The sequence below is a fragment of the Gastrolobium bilobum genome, unplaced genomic scaffold, assembly GCF_033153095.1.
Source record: "Gastrolobium bilobum isolate Gb01-03AN ecotype WA unplaced genomic scaffold, APGP_CSIRO_Gbil_v1 utg2219, whole genome shotgun sequence".
Lineage (NCBI taxonomy): Eukaryota > Viridiplantae > Streptophyta > Magnoliopsida > Fabales > Fabaceae > Gastrolobium > Gastrolobium bilobum.
The window spans coordinates 66117-80457 of record NW_026897513.1 but is presented as its reverse complement, the minus strand read 5'-3'; the positions used below and the strand labels follow the sequence as shown (position 1 = coordinate 80457).

Here is a 14341-nt window from a genome sequence, read left to right as displayed (position 1 = left end):
TGGGTTGGCTCATAACCCGCAAAAAATGAGCTGAGTTGGGTTGGCAAAAACGAGCTGCCAACCCAACCCGAGCCAGCTCGTGAAAACACGAGCCAACCCGCAGGTCAAACAAGCCAGCTCGCGGATTGAGTTTTTTTTTTATAAAAAAATATAAAATATAATATACAAAAATGGACAAAACCTACACATGCTCTCATCATTTTTCTTCATTCTCTAGTCCCTAATCTTCTCACATCCTTGCCATTTCTATATTGTTAGGATGACTCTGTTTGGTTCAAATATCTTACCCACTTGGTAGCAAGTGGTTTTAAATGTTTCTTGATGTTGATGCAAATTTGTTATGAAGAAAATTCGAAACTAAATTATTTTTCTTTTATTTCTCATTTTGTAACCCTTTGTTTAAGCTGATAGAAGCCACATAGCTGGTGCATTAATACTACATGATCATTTAAATAGGCTGAAAACGAGTCAACCCGCGAGCCAATTTTCGAGCCAACTCGCAAGCTATTTTTTCAAGCCAACCCACGAGCCATATTTTTTAGCCAACCCTAACCCGACTCGAGTCAGGTTGGGTTGGGTTTTCTGGCATTTTTTTTTTCGAGCCAACCCTAACCCGACTCGTTTTTTTCGGGTTAATTGCGGGTTGGTCCGGGCCGGGCTGGGTTGGCCCATTTTGCCAACCCTAGGGTCAGCCCATAGAACTTGCAAATCCGCTTAACATGGTCCGCATAAATGCAGGTCAAAGCGGGTTGAACTCGAGATAGGTGGGCCTATATAACTTTTTGTTTGGATCCTTTTTTTAAGTTAGAAGCTAATTATAAGCATAAGTTAGGTCAAACAGGTTTTGAGAAAAGCTCTTATAATGAAAAGCTCTTTTTCATAATGAAGAAAAAAGATAAAAGCTCCTATGAGGAGCTTTTTTTTAAGCTCTTATTTGCTTTTTTTTGAATTGAGTGCTTTTTTTTAAATGAAGAGCTATAAAGATAAATAGAGAGATAATTTTCTTGAAATATGTGTTTTTAAGTAACTTTTAAACTAAAAGTTTTATGTAATTACCAAACAGTTTTTAGCTTTTTTTTTTAAACTCTTCTTTTTAGCTTTAGCTTATAAGTAACTTCTAACTTAAAAATAAGAGGATGCAAATAGCATGCCTTTACTCATCTAGTTCTCTTTTTCCCCCAAAAAAATTCCCTCGGTCACACCCACACTAGTACACTACCGTGTGCACAACCATCGGCGGACCCATGTGGGGGCATATGTCCGCAAGTGCGGACATAAAGATTTGAGTTTTTTTTCCTTTCTTGTAGATTTTTATTTGTCTCTTGATTCAATATTTATATTAGGAGTAAATACCTTTTTAAGTCCTTAACAAAAAATACGGTCTCCATTTTAGTCCTTTATAAAAAAATTAGTCTTGAGGTTCCTAAGAAATTCAAAGTGGATCAATTTAGTTAAAATTGTGATCCCTCATAAATTCAAAAAAGACCCTCATTAGTCGCTCAAAAGGACTAAATTGTGTTCACTTTGAATTTCATAGGGACTAGATAACTAATTTTTTTTTGTAAGGAACTAAAGTGGGGACCGAATTTTTTGTTAGGGACCAAAAAGACTATTTACTCTTATATTAGTTAGCAACGTAGCAACGTACAGAGATGATTAAAACAACGTAGCAACGCAAATTGATTAGAGAGAAAACTTATTCTTCCTCCCATGTCACGTACCCATTCCCATGCTCTTTTCATCCTTTGTTTCCTTTTTCATTTTTCTAAAAAAAGAGGATTGATTGCGGGTCTGACATTCTCAAATAAGTTAATCTCTAAAGACGAGGCCTTCACTGTGATTTCGCTTGCCTTCTGTACAAGTAGTGTTGACTTTTTTATTCACCACTATAAAATAGAATGATGATGTATGGATGTACTAGAGTATATTCTAATATTTGTTTTGGAGGATTGAAAAAATTTAGGGGGGGAATGATTGGTCAAACTATTGCCTACAGTTTGTTATGGAAGCAACTAGATTATGAGCGAGTTCATAACCTTGTACATAAAGCGTTAATCTAAACTGTCTTTACAAAAAAAAAAATTTCGGGGGCGCTGCCCCTTGTTGGGTATGGCTCATACTTCGCATGCTGATGAGGGCCCTAATTATCGGGGTCAGCAGAAAGGCAACTGGGTTCCCATGAATAGCTGCTGATGAGGCTAGGTACTATTGCGGGCCTCTGTTTTATTGTAATTTTCTTAGCAGTTTGGACTTGGACCCATGAATAGCTGTTGTTAGGGTTTTCTAATCCTATTTATATTTTCCTTGTAAATTGAGTGACTTGTAACGAGTGGCGGTGAGGTGAATATAGTACAGACAAGCTGGACGTAGCCTAAATTGGGTGAACTAGGGTAAATCGTTGTGTCTATTCTCTCTCTCTTTTTTTGTTTTCGATTTGTGTGTTGTCGATTTTCAACACCCCCAAACCCCACCACTAATGTGCGGACATAAAAAAAATTTTGGATCCGCCACGTGCCTTTTCACCTACTATTATCCATATAACTTTTAAAGGCTTATATGGCTTTGCCTTGTTTCATTCTTTAATCAATTCTCCCAAAACAATTCAACTCTTTAGATGAGTTGCAGTTGATACTTGGACTGAAGAAATAATAGTGTTGCTTTCATCATATTATCAAGAGAAGCATTGAAATGATAGTATAAGTCAATATTAGCAGTTATGATACATTTTGTCTTACACTTTTTTCTTTAAACCTTTTTATTCCCAAGTGGAATTCAGTCTGATTAGTTTTTAACGAGATGTACATGACATACAAGATAGGTTCCAAGTGCTTAAAAGAAATGGTTGAGTTTCTCATCATCACAAAATACGAAATTTATCTAGGGAAAAAATAGCCCAAAATGACCCACGTTCACCTTTTTTTTTTATTTCGTGAGTTGGCGGGACGAGACGAGTTAAATTTTGCATCCCATTTTTAGAAACGGGGCAGGACATACTGGCTTGATTTAAGGCAGGTTGACAACATAGCGGAACGAGTTACCCACTTAGCCACTTCTGTTCGACATTAGAGTTTATCTTCTTGTTAAAGTGCATGCCTATCATAGATAGACAACAAACTGAATCGACCTAACTCACATTTTGGTCCAACCATACAATATTTTTGACATTAGATTAAATATAGAGTCGGATCTGGGCCTTGTATTCATTTCGAAGGATAAGGTAACACCAATCAGATCCTTAAAAAAAAATTTAAAAAATTCAATGGATCCTAATATGATATTACTAATATCATTCCTTGTACCGTATTAGTAATATCAAGCAAGTGATTCAGACTATAACCCATACTTAACTTTTCGTCCTGCAACAATTTATAAAAACCAAGTGCACGAAGATTCCTATTTATCCATCATGAGCTTATGATTTCAACAGGAATGCAAGCTTTTTCACGCTAAAAAAAACCGGTCCACCAGAGACTAGGGTTAAATCTTGAACCTTGCTTCCAATTAGCCTAGATGTAAATGCAAAACTGCACTGAAGATTCCTGTTTATTGATTTAATGGGACGTTTGGTCGAGGAGAATTTTTTTTTTTTATCCGAGAATCTCGATTTTCAAAAATATGATTTTTACATTCAGTTTACGATAATATCCGAAAATTAAAAATTTAAAAAAATTCAGTTTCCCGAAAATCTTGAAAAAAACCTAGTACCAAACGGCCCCTAAAGGTCTTATACACGCATCCCTTTAACTAGAGTCAACAAAAAATTCGGTTTAAGTACACCAAACATTTCAATTTTCAAGCGCAACGAAATTAATCCCTTCATCCATCTAAAAAACCTAGCAGCTCTAATCTCTGTTTGCACCTCAGTATTCTTTCCACGCTTTTTCCAACTACCTCCAAGCAGCCCAAGAGTTTCCAGCCCAACCCATCATTTCTGGCAACCTCAACTTCTGTTCTTAGGTCTTTGCTCTTCTTGCCTTTGTTTCCCATAATTTAGTCATTCCAAGCTTCTTCCTCTTTGGCATAGCTCTGCGATTTGTTCATAAGTAATGATGTGCACTTTCTTCTATCTTTTCCTTGATGCTCCTGCTGGACTATATTGTTAATGATTTGTAAATTATGCCTTGGATTGACCGTAATAGTGCGACTAAAGGCCAAACTATGAATTTTCATTATTAATGATGAATATAATTTTGGATAACTTTTTACTTTTAAACATTTATACGTGTAATATAAATTATATATCAGTCATCCCACTATCTTTCTGTAATAAAATTTTTGGGATCTGCCGCTTCAAGTCGTTACCTGGATTGAGAACTACATTATTATCATATTTGCCACAAGACAAATAGCTTTAGCATCTTGTAAACCTGATAATAATATTATTATTCCAGAGATCCATGAACAAAAAGTGACAGATATACACCCCTTTATATGCTTTCTGGAGATGATATTTGATAGAGGTTAGTTAGAACAAGGTGAAATTAAGTGCAAGTCCAAAGAAAAAGGAAGGGCATCAGTTTGCTCTCCACACAAACTGTAAACAACAAAACATAACCATATTAAACTCAAGCATGTAAGATAGGACACTCGAAAAATTTCAATGGCCATGCCAAACTACAACCTTTCTATATATTAATCAAGGTTGTCATCTTATTAATAAAATCTATGCAAGGGAGGAGGAAAAAAGGAAATCGTTCAGAGCAGAAATATACCATTGCCAGCCTGAACCTTTAGCAGAATGGTGAAAAAAATTGCAGGCAGCATTACAAAAACAAGAGACTTCATTCCACAACAGAAGCAATACAACCCTCGAAGCCAAAAAGATGCTACACATAACAGTATCCTCAATTCAACATCGTTGAACCTCTATTTGGGTAATTGATTCTGATACCTCAAACCAGTCTAGCTAACAATAGTATGTTCAATAAATATAAAACCCATCTTCTTCTTCTTCTTCTTGTTCTGTGTCCTCCTCATCCTCACTATTAATATAAAACACATCTTCTCCTTCTTCAGTGTCCTCTTCATCCTCACTATTGACCAACATATAATCATAATCTTGTTCCAATCCATCTTTCACAAAACCCTCTTCTCTTCCCCTAATTTTGGGAATCAAATCCGTCTCCGAAATCTCACCATTCTCAACCCCAATCCAAGGAACCCACAAATCACAATGCCGCCTCAACGCCCTGTCCCAATCCCCAACAACAACGGTCCCCAAATTCGCCTCCCTGGCCCTCCTTAACATATCCGAAAAATCCGAATCATCGGAAACCAAAAACAACCAATCAATCCCTCTACTCATAGAGTGTTGCATTTGCCTCTTAAGTGCCCAATCCGCAGCCTGAGGCTTATCCTCAACCGTTTTAACGAACACACCAGCGCGACGCAACTCCGAAGCAAGCCCATAACCAACCTTAGGCGTAACGAGAGACCTCGCAGCTTCGTTGTACTTGTGGTTCCCGCGAATGAACCGTTCCATGAACCGCTGTTTGGCTTTCCCCTTGAGGGAACGAGCCCGGTTCAGCTTCTTCTGGCGCTCGCGCTGGTGGAGTTGCTTGAAGTGCTTCTTCAGGTCCATGTTCGTCTTGCATTTGCGCCCGCACACGCCGCACGTGTAAGGCTCCGAAGGTGTCACCACGCGCTTGCGTTCCATGATGTCGAGCTGCTTCCGTTCGCGGCGTTCCTCCACCACCCACTGCGGGAGGTGGATGAACGCGTGGCGGTTCGCGTAGGCTGAGATTTCGACCACATCGCCGAACCGCTCCGCTACTTGTTTGAGGGCAACGGCGGCGTTGTAGGGTGGGCCCCGCGGGGGTTTGTTGTCGAGGTCCCAGAGAACTACCACTTTGTCGTGTTTGGGAGCGTAGATGCCTTGGTTGTTCTTGACCATGTCGATCTCGATGGAACATCGGAATCGTTGATGGAGGAGAAGGGGTTTCTTTGATGAAAGGGAATAACGGGTGGTGGTGGTGGTGGTGGTTCTGGTGTGAGAGTGAAAGTGGAGTGTGTGTATTGTTGGATTTGCATTGTGGAGCCACAGGGAATTCATGCTTTGTTCCCTCTCATCACTTCCTCGCTCCACAGGGGTCGGATAGATAAGGTTAAGGTCCCAGAAAAGTGAATGAGCTTCTTCGCCCTCACAAGAATCAGGATTGGATGAATTTTATTTTATTTTTCATTATTCCTGGGAAAAAAAAATTAGTCCTCAAAACATGGTTTAGTGTTTGGTTGAGGAGAAATTTTTTGAATACTAAGAAAATTGTGATTGATAAGAAAATGGTTGGAAAGTGAGTTTGATAGGAAAGCTTAAAAAAAGTTGTTTGGTACCGTAAAATATTAGTAGGAAAATTGAGTTAAATATGCTGAGGGTATGTTTGGTTGAAAATAAAAATTTGATGGGAAAATGGATGGAATTTACGAAAGTAACTTTTTTAAAAAAATTTGAACCATTACAACATATAAAAAGAGAGGTATTAATGTCATTGTATTCACTCACTTTTTCATTTCTCCAGATTTTGAGAAGAAATACCACGTCTGTAGAAGCATTCTTCACCGGTGAATTTATCCAATTTTAACATGATTTGTACTTAGATAGCAAAGTGTGTTTGATGGCTAAAAGTAATGGAATCCTTCAACCAAATGAGGAGAATGGAGATTCCTACATGCACTTAGATGGGAAAATTTTAAGAAGACTTGAACCAAACACTACCTAAATGAAAACATGTGATGTTGGGTTAGGCCCATTTGATGTTTTTCTTTTTTTTTAGGGCTACATTGATGCTTGTTCTTTTTAAGCTCTGTAATGTTGGGTGACAAAAGAAAAAAAGAAAAAATTTATGCACTTCAGATAAATTAGTTTGACAGAATGGAATTGAAAATTAATACATTTTTTCCAAAAAAAAATTTAATACATTTCGTTGATCTGAACTTGAAATGTTTAATGACAACAGAGTGCTAACATGTTGCAATGCTTCCTCTGTTTTACATGAGAGGAAGAGATTCTCCTAGTTTACATGAGAGGAAGAGATTCTCCTAACTAAGTGTGAAACATTATTAATGTAGTGTTTAGGTAGCATCTTACTAGGTGAAAATATTGAGTTCATGGATTATTGGTTCATTAAATCCAATTGGCATATTCAATGCAACTAATTGAATTGTACTTATATAATAAATAAATAAATTATAACTATTATAAATTGATTTTAAATTATATTATTGTTGGCACAAATAGTGTAATTATCCCTCGTTTATATTTTTGTAACCACCACACTAATGAAGTATCAACTCCCCATTAATGGTTGTATTTCTATATATACATGATGCTTGTATTGAAAAATGGTTAATCCTACCAGAATAAGAACTTTGTCCTACTTCTCTTTGTTTTCTTTCTTCTCTCTCACTTTTCACTTTATCTTGTAACATGTCTTTCTCTCATTTGTCTCCCTTCATTTCATAACACATTATCAGCACGAATAGCTCTCAATAAGAATCTGCAATAGTATAGTGTTCAAAATCATAGCCTTATACCAACAAAAAAAAACTCTCTTGCAACAAATTTTTTGAAAAGTTTCCACAAATGTAATTTTTTATCTATGAGATGGGTATTTCGTAGGTATTAATTGGTTTGTTGTTTTATCAATTACTAATTCTTCTTTTTCTACTGATTCTCCTTTTTTATTTTTGTTCATGCACCTGATATGCTATTGGGTATTTGATAACATATATCATCATTGATATAACCCTAGAAGAGATGATAAAAAGTCTTACATGGGTCAAAGCATGACAAAGGAAAGATGACTGAGAAAATGAATATGGCTAGTTAAAATAAAAGCAAGAATGGTGAATCTAACGCCATTGAAAATAAGCCTACAGCCATAACCACAACTAGGGGTGTAAATAGGCCAAGCTTTGACCTTTATGCCATAAGCCTACGTAAAATTATGTCGAGTCTATCTGGCTTATAAGCCTATTAAAGGCTTGGTTTAAAGGTCCGGTATGGCTATTTGTTAAAAAATAAAAAGCCTAACATGGCCTATGAGACCTTTTAAGCCTACCAACTTGCAAATTAAACTAAAATAAAAAAAATGAAATGTTTCATTCATTAAATAATATTTTCAGCAAGGGTCCAAATTATAAAAATTCTCAAACAGATTTTTTAAAAACACAAATTTTCAATTAATGTTCATGACAACAAAGATTGATTTTTTCATGGCAGCCATCACAATTTTCTAGTGAGCCTTCTTATCTTTGTTAAATCATACATCAAGAAGACTATGTTTATGAAGTTTTGATGATAACAAAGCAACAACAAGTACCAACATAGCTCAACATGAAAGCTCTCAATGAAAGGCATGGCAACAAGTTCTAAATGATATAAGAAGTCTATAACAAAGTGCAAATATGAAGAGAAGACTCAAATATGCAAAGTCAAAGCTCAAGTCAAAGATTTCAAGCTAAAAGGAGTACTAGAAGACTCAAACTATGAAGACAATGGATACTCAAGCACTTACTGGTTATATAGTACATTAAGAGTCTTAGAACTTATTATGGTTGAGTTTATTGAGTTTTTAACTTGGAAGTGCAAAAATAAACCAAAAACTCATATAGGTGACACATATTCACTTTGATCATGCATACAATATTCACACACATCAAGAGATGTTATGCAAGTCTGAAACATGATCATACATATATTAGAAGTCACTTAAAATCATTTAGAAGTCACTAGAAATCATTAAGATGCATTAAATTTTGAAAAAACTAGCTGCAAACTGAATTCTGCATAAAAGTAATCGAATACTTGATGAACAATATCCGAATACTTTCTGAGTTTGAAGAAGTATTTGAATACTCCCTGAAAAGTAATCGAATACTTTCTGTTATTAATGACTTAAACTCAAAGAAATTCAAATTTTTTGATGCCCAATGGATATAAACGACTAATAACTCATTGGTCACCTATAAATACATATTTTTGGGTTCTAAACACAAGAATTAACATTGAAACACTTAGAATCAAGAAATCTCATAATTGAACCCATGTTGGCTTGCTTTTGCATATCCTTGAGAAAAATCTCAATTACTCTCTCATCTCTGAATCTTTTTCAGTTCTTTCTTTTTTTGTTTGAACGTAAAGAGGTGACTCTACATCTATTTAGCAAGAGTGAATTGTTGTAATTGTTGGAAAGATAATTGGAGTGACCCTAAAGGCTTAGGTTAAGTGTGATCAAGGTGTGATTATAGACTTGTAAAATTCCAGTTGTAAAAAGGTTTCTTCAAGAACCCATTGGAAGCTTGATGATAGTGAAAACGATCAACCTCATACTGGACGTAGCTCTCAAGTGGTTTAGAAAGTGAACAGGATAAACCCCAGTGTGATTCTTCCTTATCCTATCTCTTTTGATTTCTATCAATTGAATTTCGTTTTGATTCTTGATTATGTCATATTGAATCTATTTTAAGGATTATAATCATTACTTTTATGTTTTAATTCGTTCTTGCATGAATTCTTGAAAAGAGTGACCATAAACATTGAAATTCTCTTTTTTTTTTCTTCAAAATTTGATCTGCTGCATATTCTCTTTGAATTGATGTTATAAGAATCATTTTAATTCTGTTTTGTATTGAAAAATAAGATTACATTCTGTTTGAATTGATTTTGGTTGATTTTCTTGTCAAAAACCTGATTATTGAATTGTTTGTTGAATTTCAAGTAACACAAAATTCACCCCCTCTCTTGTGTGATTGTTTAGCCATCTTTTCTTTTCAATCTTCCTCCTACTTTGATACACTTTAACTTTTTGCAACTATGAAACATCATCTTCCTAAAAAATAAAATTATGTTCATTAATTAGTTTTTAATTATGAAATTAAGTTCAAAGCTTACTATTAAAAGGATAGTTAGACGTAATGGGTCAAATATACCAATTAAGCAATGAGGTTCAGGTATTTTTCAACCATGTTCAACAAAAACTATAGCACAAAGGAAAAATAAATAAACATAGCATATTTCAAAGATAACTACATTATAAAATCAATGATAGGATATAATATGTAATTCATTGGTTAAAGGATAAAGTATGTTGGACAAAACCCATTTGGAAAATTTAGTCATTGTAAATCCAACAAGTTATCCCACCATTATTGGCTATGTCCATTAGAAAACAGCTATTCGAGCTACATAATCTATTAGAAAATAATTAAAACTGCATATTATTTTCATTAGAACATCAAAGGCCTTAGGCCTATCTATCACATAACTAAGCAAAATTAATCAACCACAATATAACAGCAAGTAGCAACGAACAAGATTGATATCAAGAAACTGAATTAATTTAAGTTAAGTTTTAAGTATATAGCAATGGTCCAAATGTATGCATTTCCCACTATCTATTCGAACCTGCAAGTAGAAAATCAGAAAATCAAGTTAGTTAGTTATGCATTTCCCTATTTTTACATTATAAAATTGCAATATATACACATTTTCAAATGTGCTGTTAAAGAAGCAATTTATACCTTTTGTTTTTTTCTTCAAACCATACTTGTTTCATAGCCAATCTCCAACACAAACTAATGCTTGAATGGTCTCTTCGGCTAAACTAGTATGATAAGCATCAATTACTCTTCCACCAACACTAAATGTAGACTCAGATGCTCCAGTAGAAATTGGAATAGCTAGTATATGTCTTGTCATCTTTGTTAAAATTCTATAGTTCAAGTTGTTTGTCTTCCACCATTCCAAGGCATTAAAGCAAATCTGAAATTTTCATCACATATAAAAACCTCTTCTTCAAGATAACTTTTTAACTATAATTTTACTGAGGCAACAATTTCCTTTTCGCGCATAATGCTTATAATTTTAGAAAATCCAGATAGAGGTCCTCAAGGTGGGAGAGTGAAAGTGAAGGCTGATTGGTTCACACTAGTTTCTAGCTCACTATAAGGGACTGACTCTTGCAAACCTATAACACAATACTCATTGCACAAATCTTCTAAAGCTTGCTTCACTTTTCGATAATTTTTGTTGCCTCAACTTCTAATTTGTATATGATTGGAAAGCACATATTTACCACATGCGATTTACTCCATGGGTCTAGGACACTAGCAATGGCCATCAATAGATTGCATTCCTCCTAATACTTAACAAATTTTCCTTTCATTGGCCTTGCCATTTCCCTCATAAAATCATCATTATCTTCAATTGTAGCATCAATTACTTATTTAATCCTATAAACTTCAAGGAGATATAAATTGGTTGTGGGATAGTCACTACCCGATATGAAATTAGTAACATGACTAAAAACTTCCAAAAGATTACAAACCTTATAAATACAATTCAATATTTCAATATAAATATTGAATATGCCAATTGGATCCAACGAACGAATAATTAATTAACTCAATACTTTTGACCGAGCTTATAACCAGTTGAGTTTAATGACAGTGTAAAATGCTATTTAATCCAACATCACGTGCTTCGATTAAAGTTTTGAGGACTAATTTTTCTTCTTCTTCTTTTGTCCAAGGATAAATAAAAATCATCCTATCCAGATCTTATGAGGGAAAAAAAGATCATTCACTTTTTTGGGACCTTAACCTATCTATCCAACACCTGTGAAGCCAGGAAGCAAAGCATGAATTCCATATGTCTCAACAATGTAAATGCAAGAATAAATAAACTCCATTTTCACTCACACCACCACCATCCCCCGTTATTCCATTTCATCAAAGAAACCCCTTCTCCTCCACCAATGTTTTTGATGCTCTTGTTGGTGCAAAACAATGTAGTTTCTTATATTTATGGCTGCTTTTTGACCATTGTGCCCTTAATTACATAAAAAATATCACTTTGCCACCATATCAGAATATTTCACTTATTTTCCCCTGTTTAATTGTTGACCGCGTATTATACCCAAGTACATGATCCATATACTCGAGTATATTGCATGGAACAGCAAAGACTAGAGTACAGTACCTTGGTACTCGAGTATTTTTCGTCATTTGGGTTTTTTTGAACATCTACCCAGCTACTCGAGTATTTGTTGTTCCGCGCAATATACTCAAGTATATAAATGTACTCGAGTATATGAGACCAAATTTTCTATGGAAATTTTCTGACACGTAGCTCGCGAAAAGTTATACGGAATAAAAAAAAAGCACCTGATTCGAACACCCGAGACAAAAGTTATGGCTTTTCAAAGTTTTACTCTAAAATTTCCAAAATTTTATAATACCAATAGATTTTGTGATACCCACAAAGCTTCTGCTCAGGTTACCCTAGTCAAGTCCAATATTATGAATATATGACTATATTTTTTCCAATATTATCTCGTGGAAAAAAATTAAACCGTAAAATTTCGGAAGACCATATTTTTTGGATCAAACAAGTTTTGTATGTATCACAAAACCTATTGGCATTAAATTTTTTTTTGAAATTTTAGAGTAAAATTTCGGAAGGTCATAACTTTTGACTCGGGTGTCTAAATCAGGTGCTTTTTTGTGCTAGAAAGTTTCCCGTTTGGAGATTTGGTCCAAAAAATGCATATTTTATCTTTGTGAAATGATGTTATTTAAATTTCTACTTTCAAACACTAGCAAATAATCCTTTGAGAATTTTTCAATGCGTATCTCTCAAAAACGTATGTGGAATAAAAAAACACTTGATTCGGACACCCGTATCAAAATATTTCACTTATTGTCCCATTTAACTGTTGACCGCATATTATACTCTAGTACATGACCCATATACTCGAGTATATTGCATGGAACAACAAATACTCGAGTACAGTACCTTGATACTCAAGTATTTTTCGTCATCTTGGTTTTTTTGAACATTTACCCAAATACTCGAGTATTTGCTGTTCCACACAATATACTCAATTATCTGGGTTATGTACTCAAATATATTAGACCAAATTTCCTATGGGAATTTTCCGACACGTAGCTCGCGAAAAGTTATACGGAATAAAAAAAAACACCAGATCCGAACACCCGAGTCAAAAGTTATGGCCTTTCAAAGTTTTACACTAAAATTTCTAAAATTTTGTAATGCCAATAGGTTTTGTGATACCCGCAAATTTCCTCCTCAGGTTACCCGAGTCAAGTCCAATATTATGAGTATATGACTATAGAAACTTCATTGATCCAAAAAATCTCATGGAAAAAAAATTAAACCATAAAACTTCAGAAGTCCATATTTTTTGGATCAAACAAATTTTGTGTGTATTACAAAACCTATTGGCATTAATTTTTTTTGAAATTTTAGAGTAAAACTTCAGAAGGTCATAACTTTTGACTCGGGTGTCCAAATCATATGCTTTTTTGGGCTAGAAAATTTCTCGTTCGAAGATTTGGTCCCACAAAGTCATATTTTATCTTTGCGAAATGATGTTGTTTAAATTTCTACTTTCAAACACTAGCAAATAATCCTCCGAGAATTTTCCAACGCGTAGCTCTCGAAAAATTATGTGGAATAAAAAAAATACTTGATTCGGACACCCGAGTCAAAAAATATGGTGTTCCGAAGTTTTACGGTAAAAAAAATTTTCACGAGAATTTGTGGATCAAACAATTTTCTATAGTCATATACTCATAATATTGGACTTGACTCGAGTAACCTGAGGAGGAGCTTTGTGGGCATCATAAAACCAATTGGCATTACAAAATTTTGGAAATTTTAGAGTAAAACTTTGGAAGGGAATAATTTTTGACTTGGGTGATTGAATTAGGTGCTTTTTTTTATTCCACATAAGTTTTTGAGATCTACGCATTGAAAAATTCCCGTAAGAAATTTGTTCTCATATACTTAAGTACATGACCCATATACTCGACTATATTGCATGGAACAACAAATACTTGAGAATTTGGGTCCTATACTCGAGTATAAACTCATAACACTTGATTTACTCGAGTATGAAGGTCATATACGTGAGTATGATGGCCATTCAATGGTCAAAAAGGTGCAGATTGATATTATGTTTAGGAAAAATATCATATTTTTGAAATAGTTTAAAAACGGGGACAAAATGGTATTTTTTATGTAATTAATGGTACAATGGTAAAAAATCCTATTTATGGCTATCGTGAAAGGTGATGTTGTTAATCTCTATAATGAATGATTCATAGGGCTCATTAGCTATGCGTGTGATACAATAATTAATATAAGATTATGTTTGTCCCATTACAATGACCATATGATTAGTTTGCATTTTTTCCTTTTTCCCCTTTTGTAAATATAAGTACTAACTTTAAATGGAATTGGAGTACGTTGTTGTTTTGCTTACTTGCAGATGAAGTTGCAAAAATGAACTGTGTTGCATATGGTATTATTTGAATGAAA

The 14341-nt window shown here is 34.5% G+C and overlaps 1 protein-coding gene across 1 annotated transcript; it reads right to left on the bottom strand.

The window, feature by feature from the left end:
* Positions 1-4458: 4458 nt before the first annotated feature.
* LOC133307569 (uncharacterized) lies at positions 4459-6128 on the bottom strand. The gene has a single exon (XM_061508095.1). The coding sequence runs from the start codon at positions 6050-6052 to the stop codon at positions 4922-4924; it is 1131 nt and encodes a 376-aa protein (XP_061364079.1). The 5' UTR covers positions 6053-6128; the 3' UTR covers positions 4459-4921.
* Between the last annotated feature and the right edge of the window lie 8213 nt (positions 6129-14341).

Coding starts and splice junctions, on each gene's coding strand:
- LOC133307569 (XM_061508095.1), bottom strand. CDS start 6,052: ATGAATTCCCTGTGGCTCCACAATGCAAATCCAACAATACACACACTC.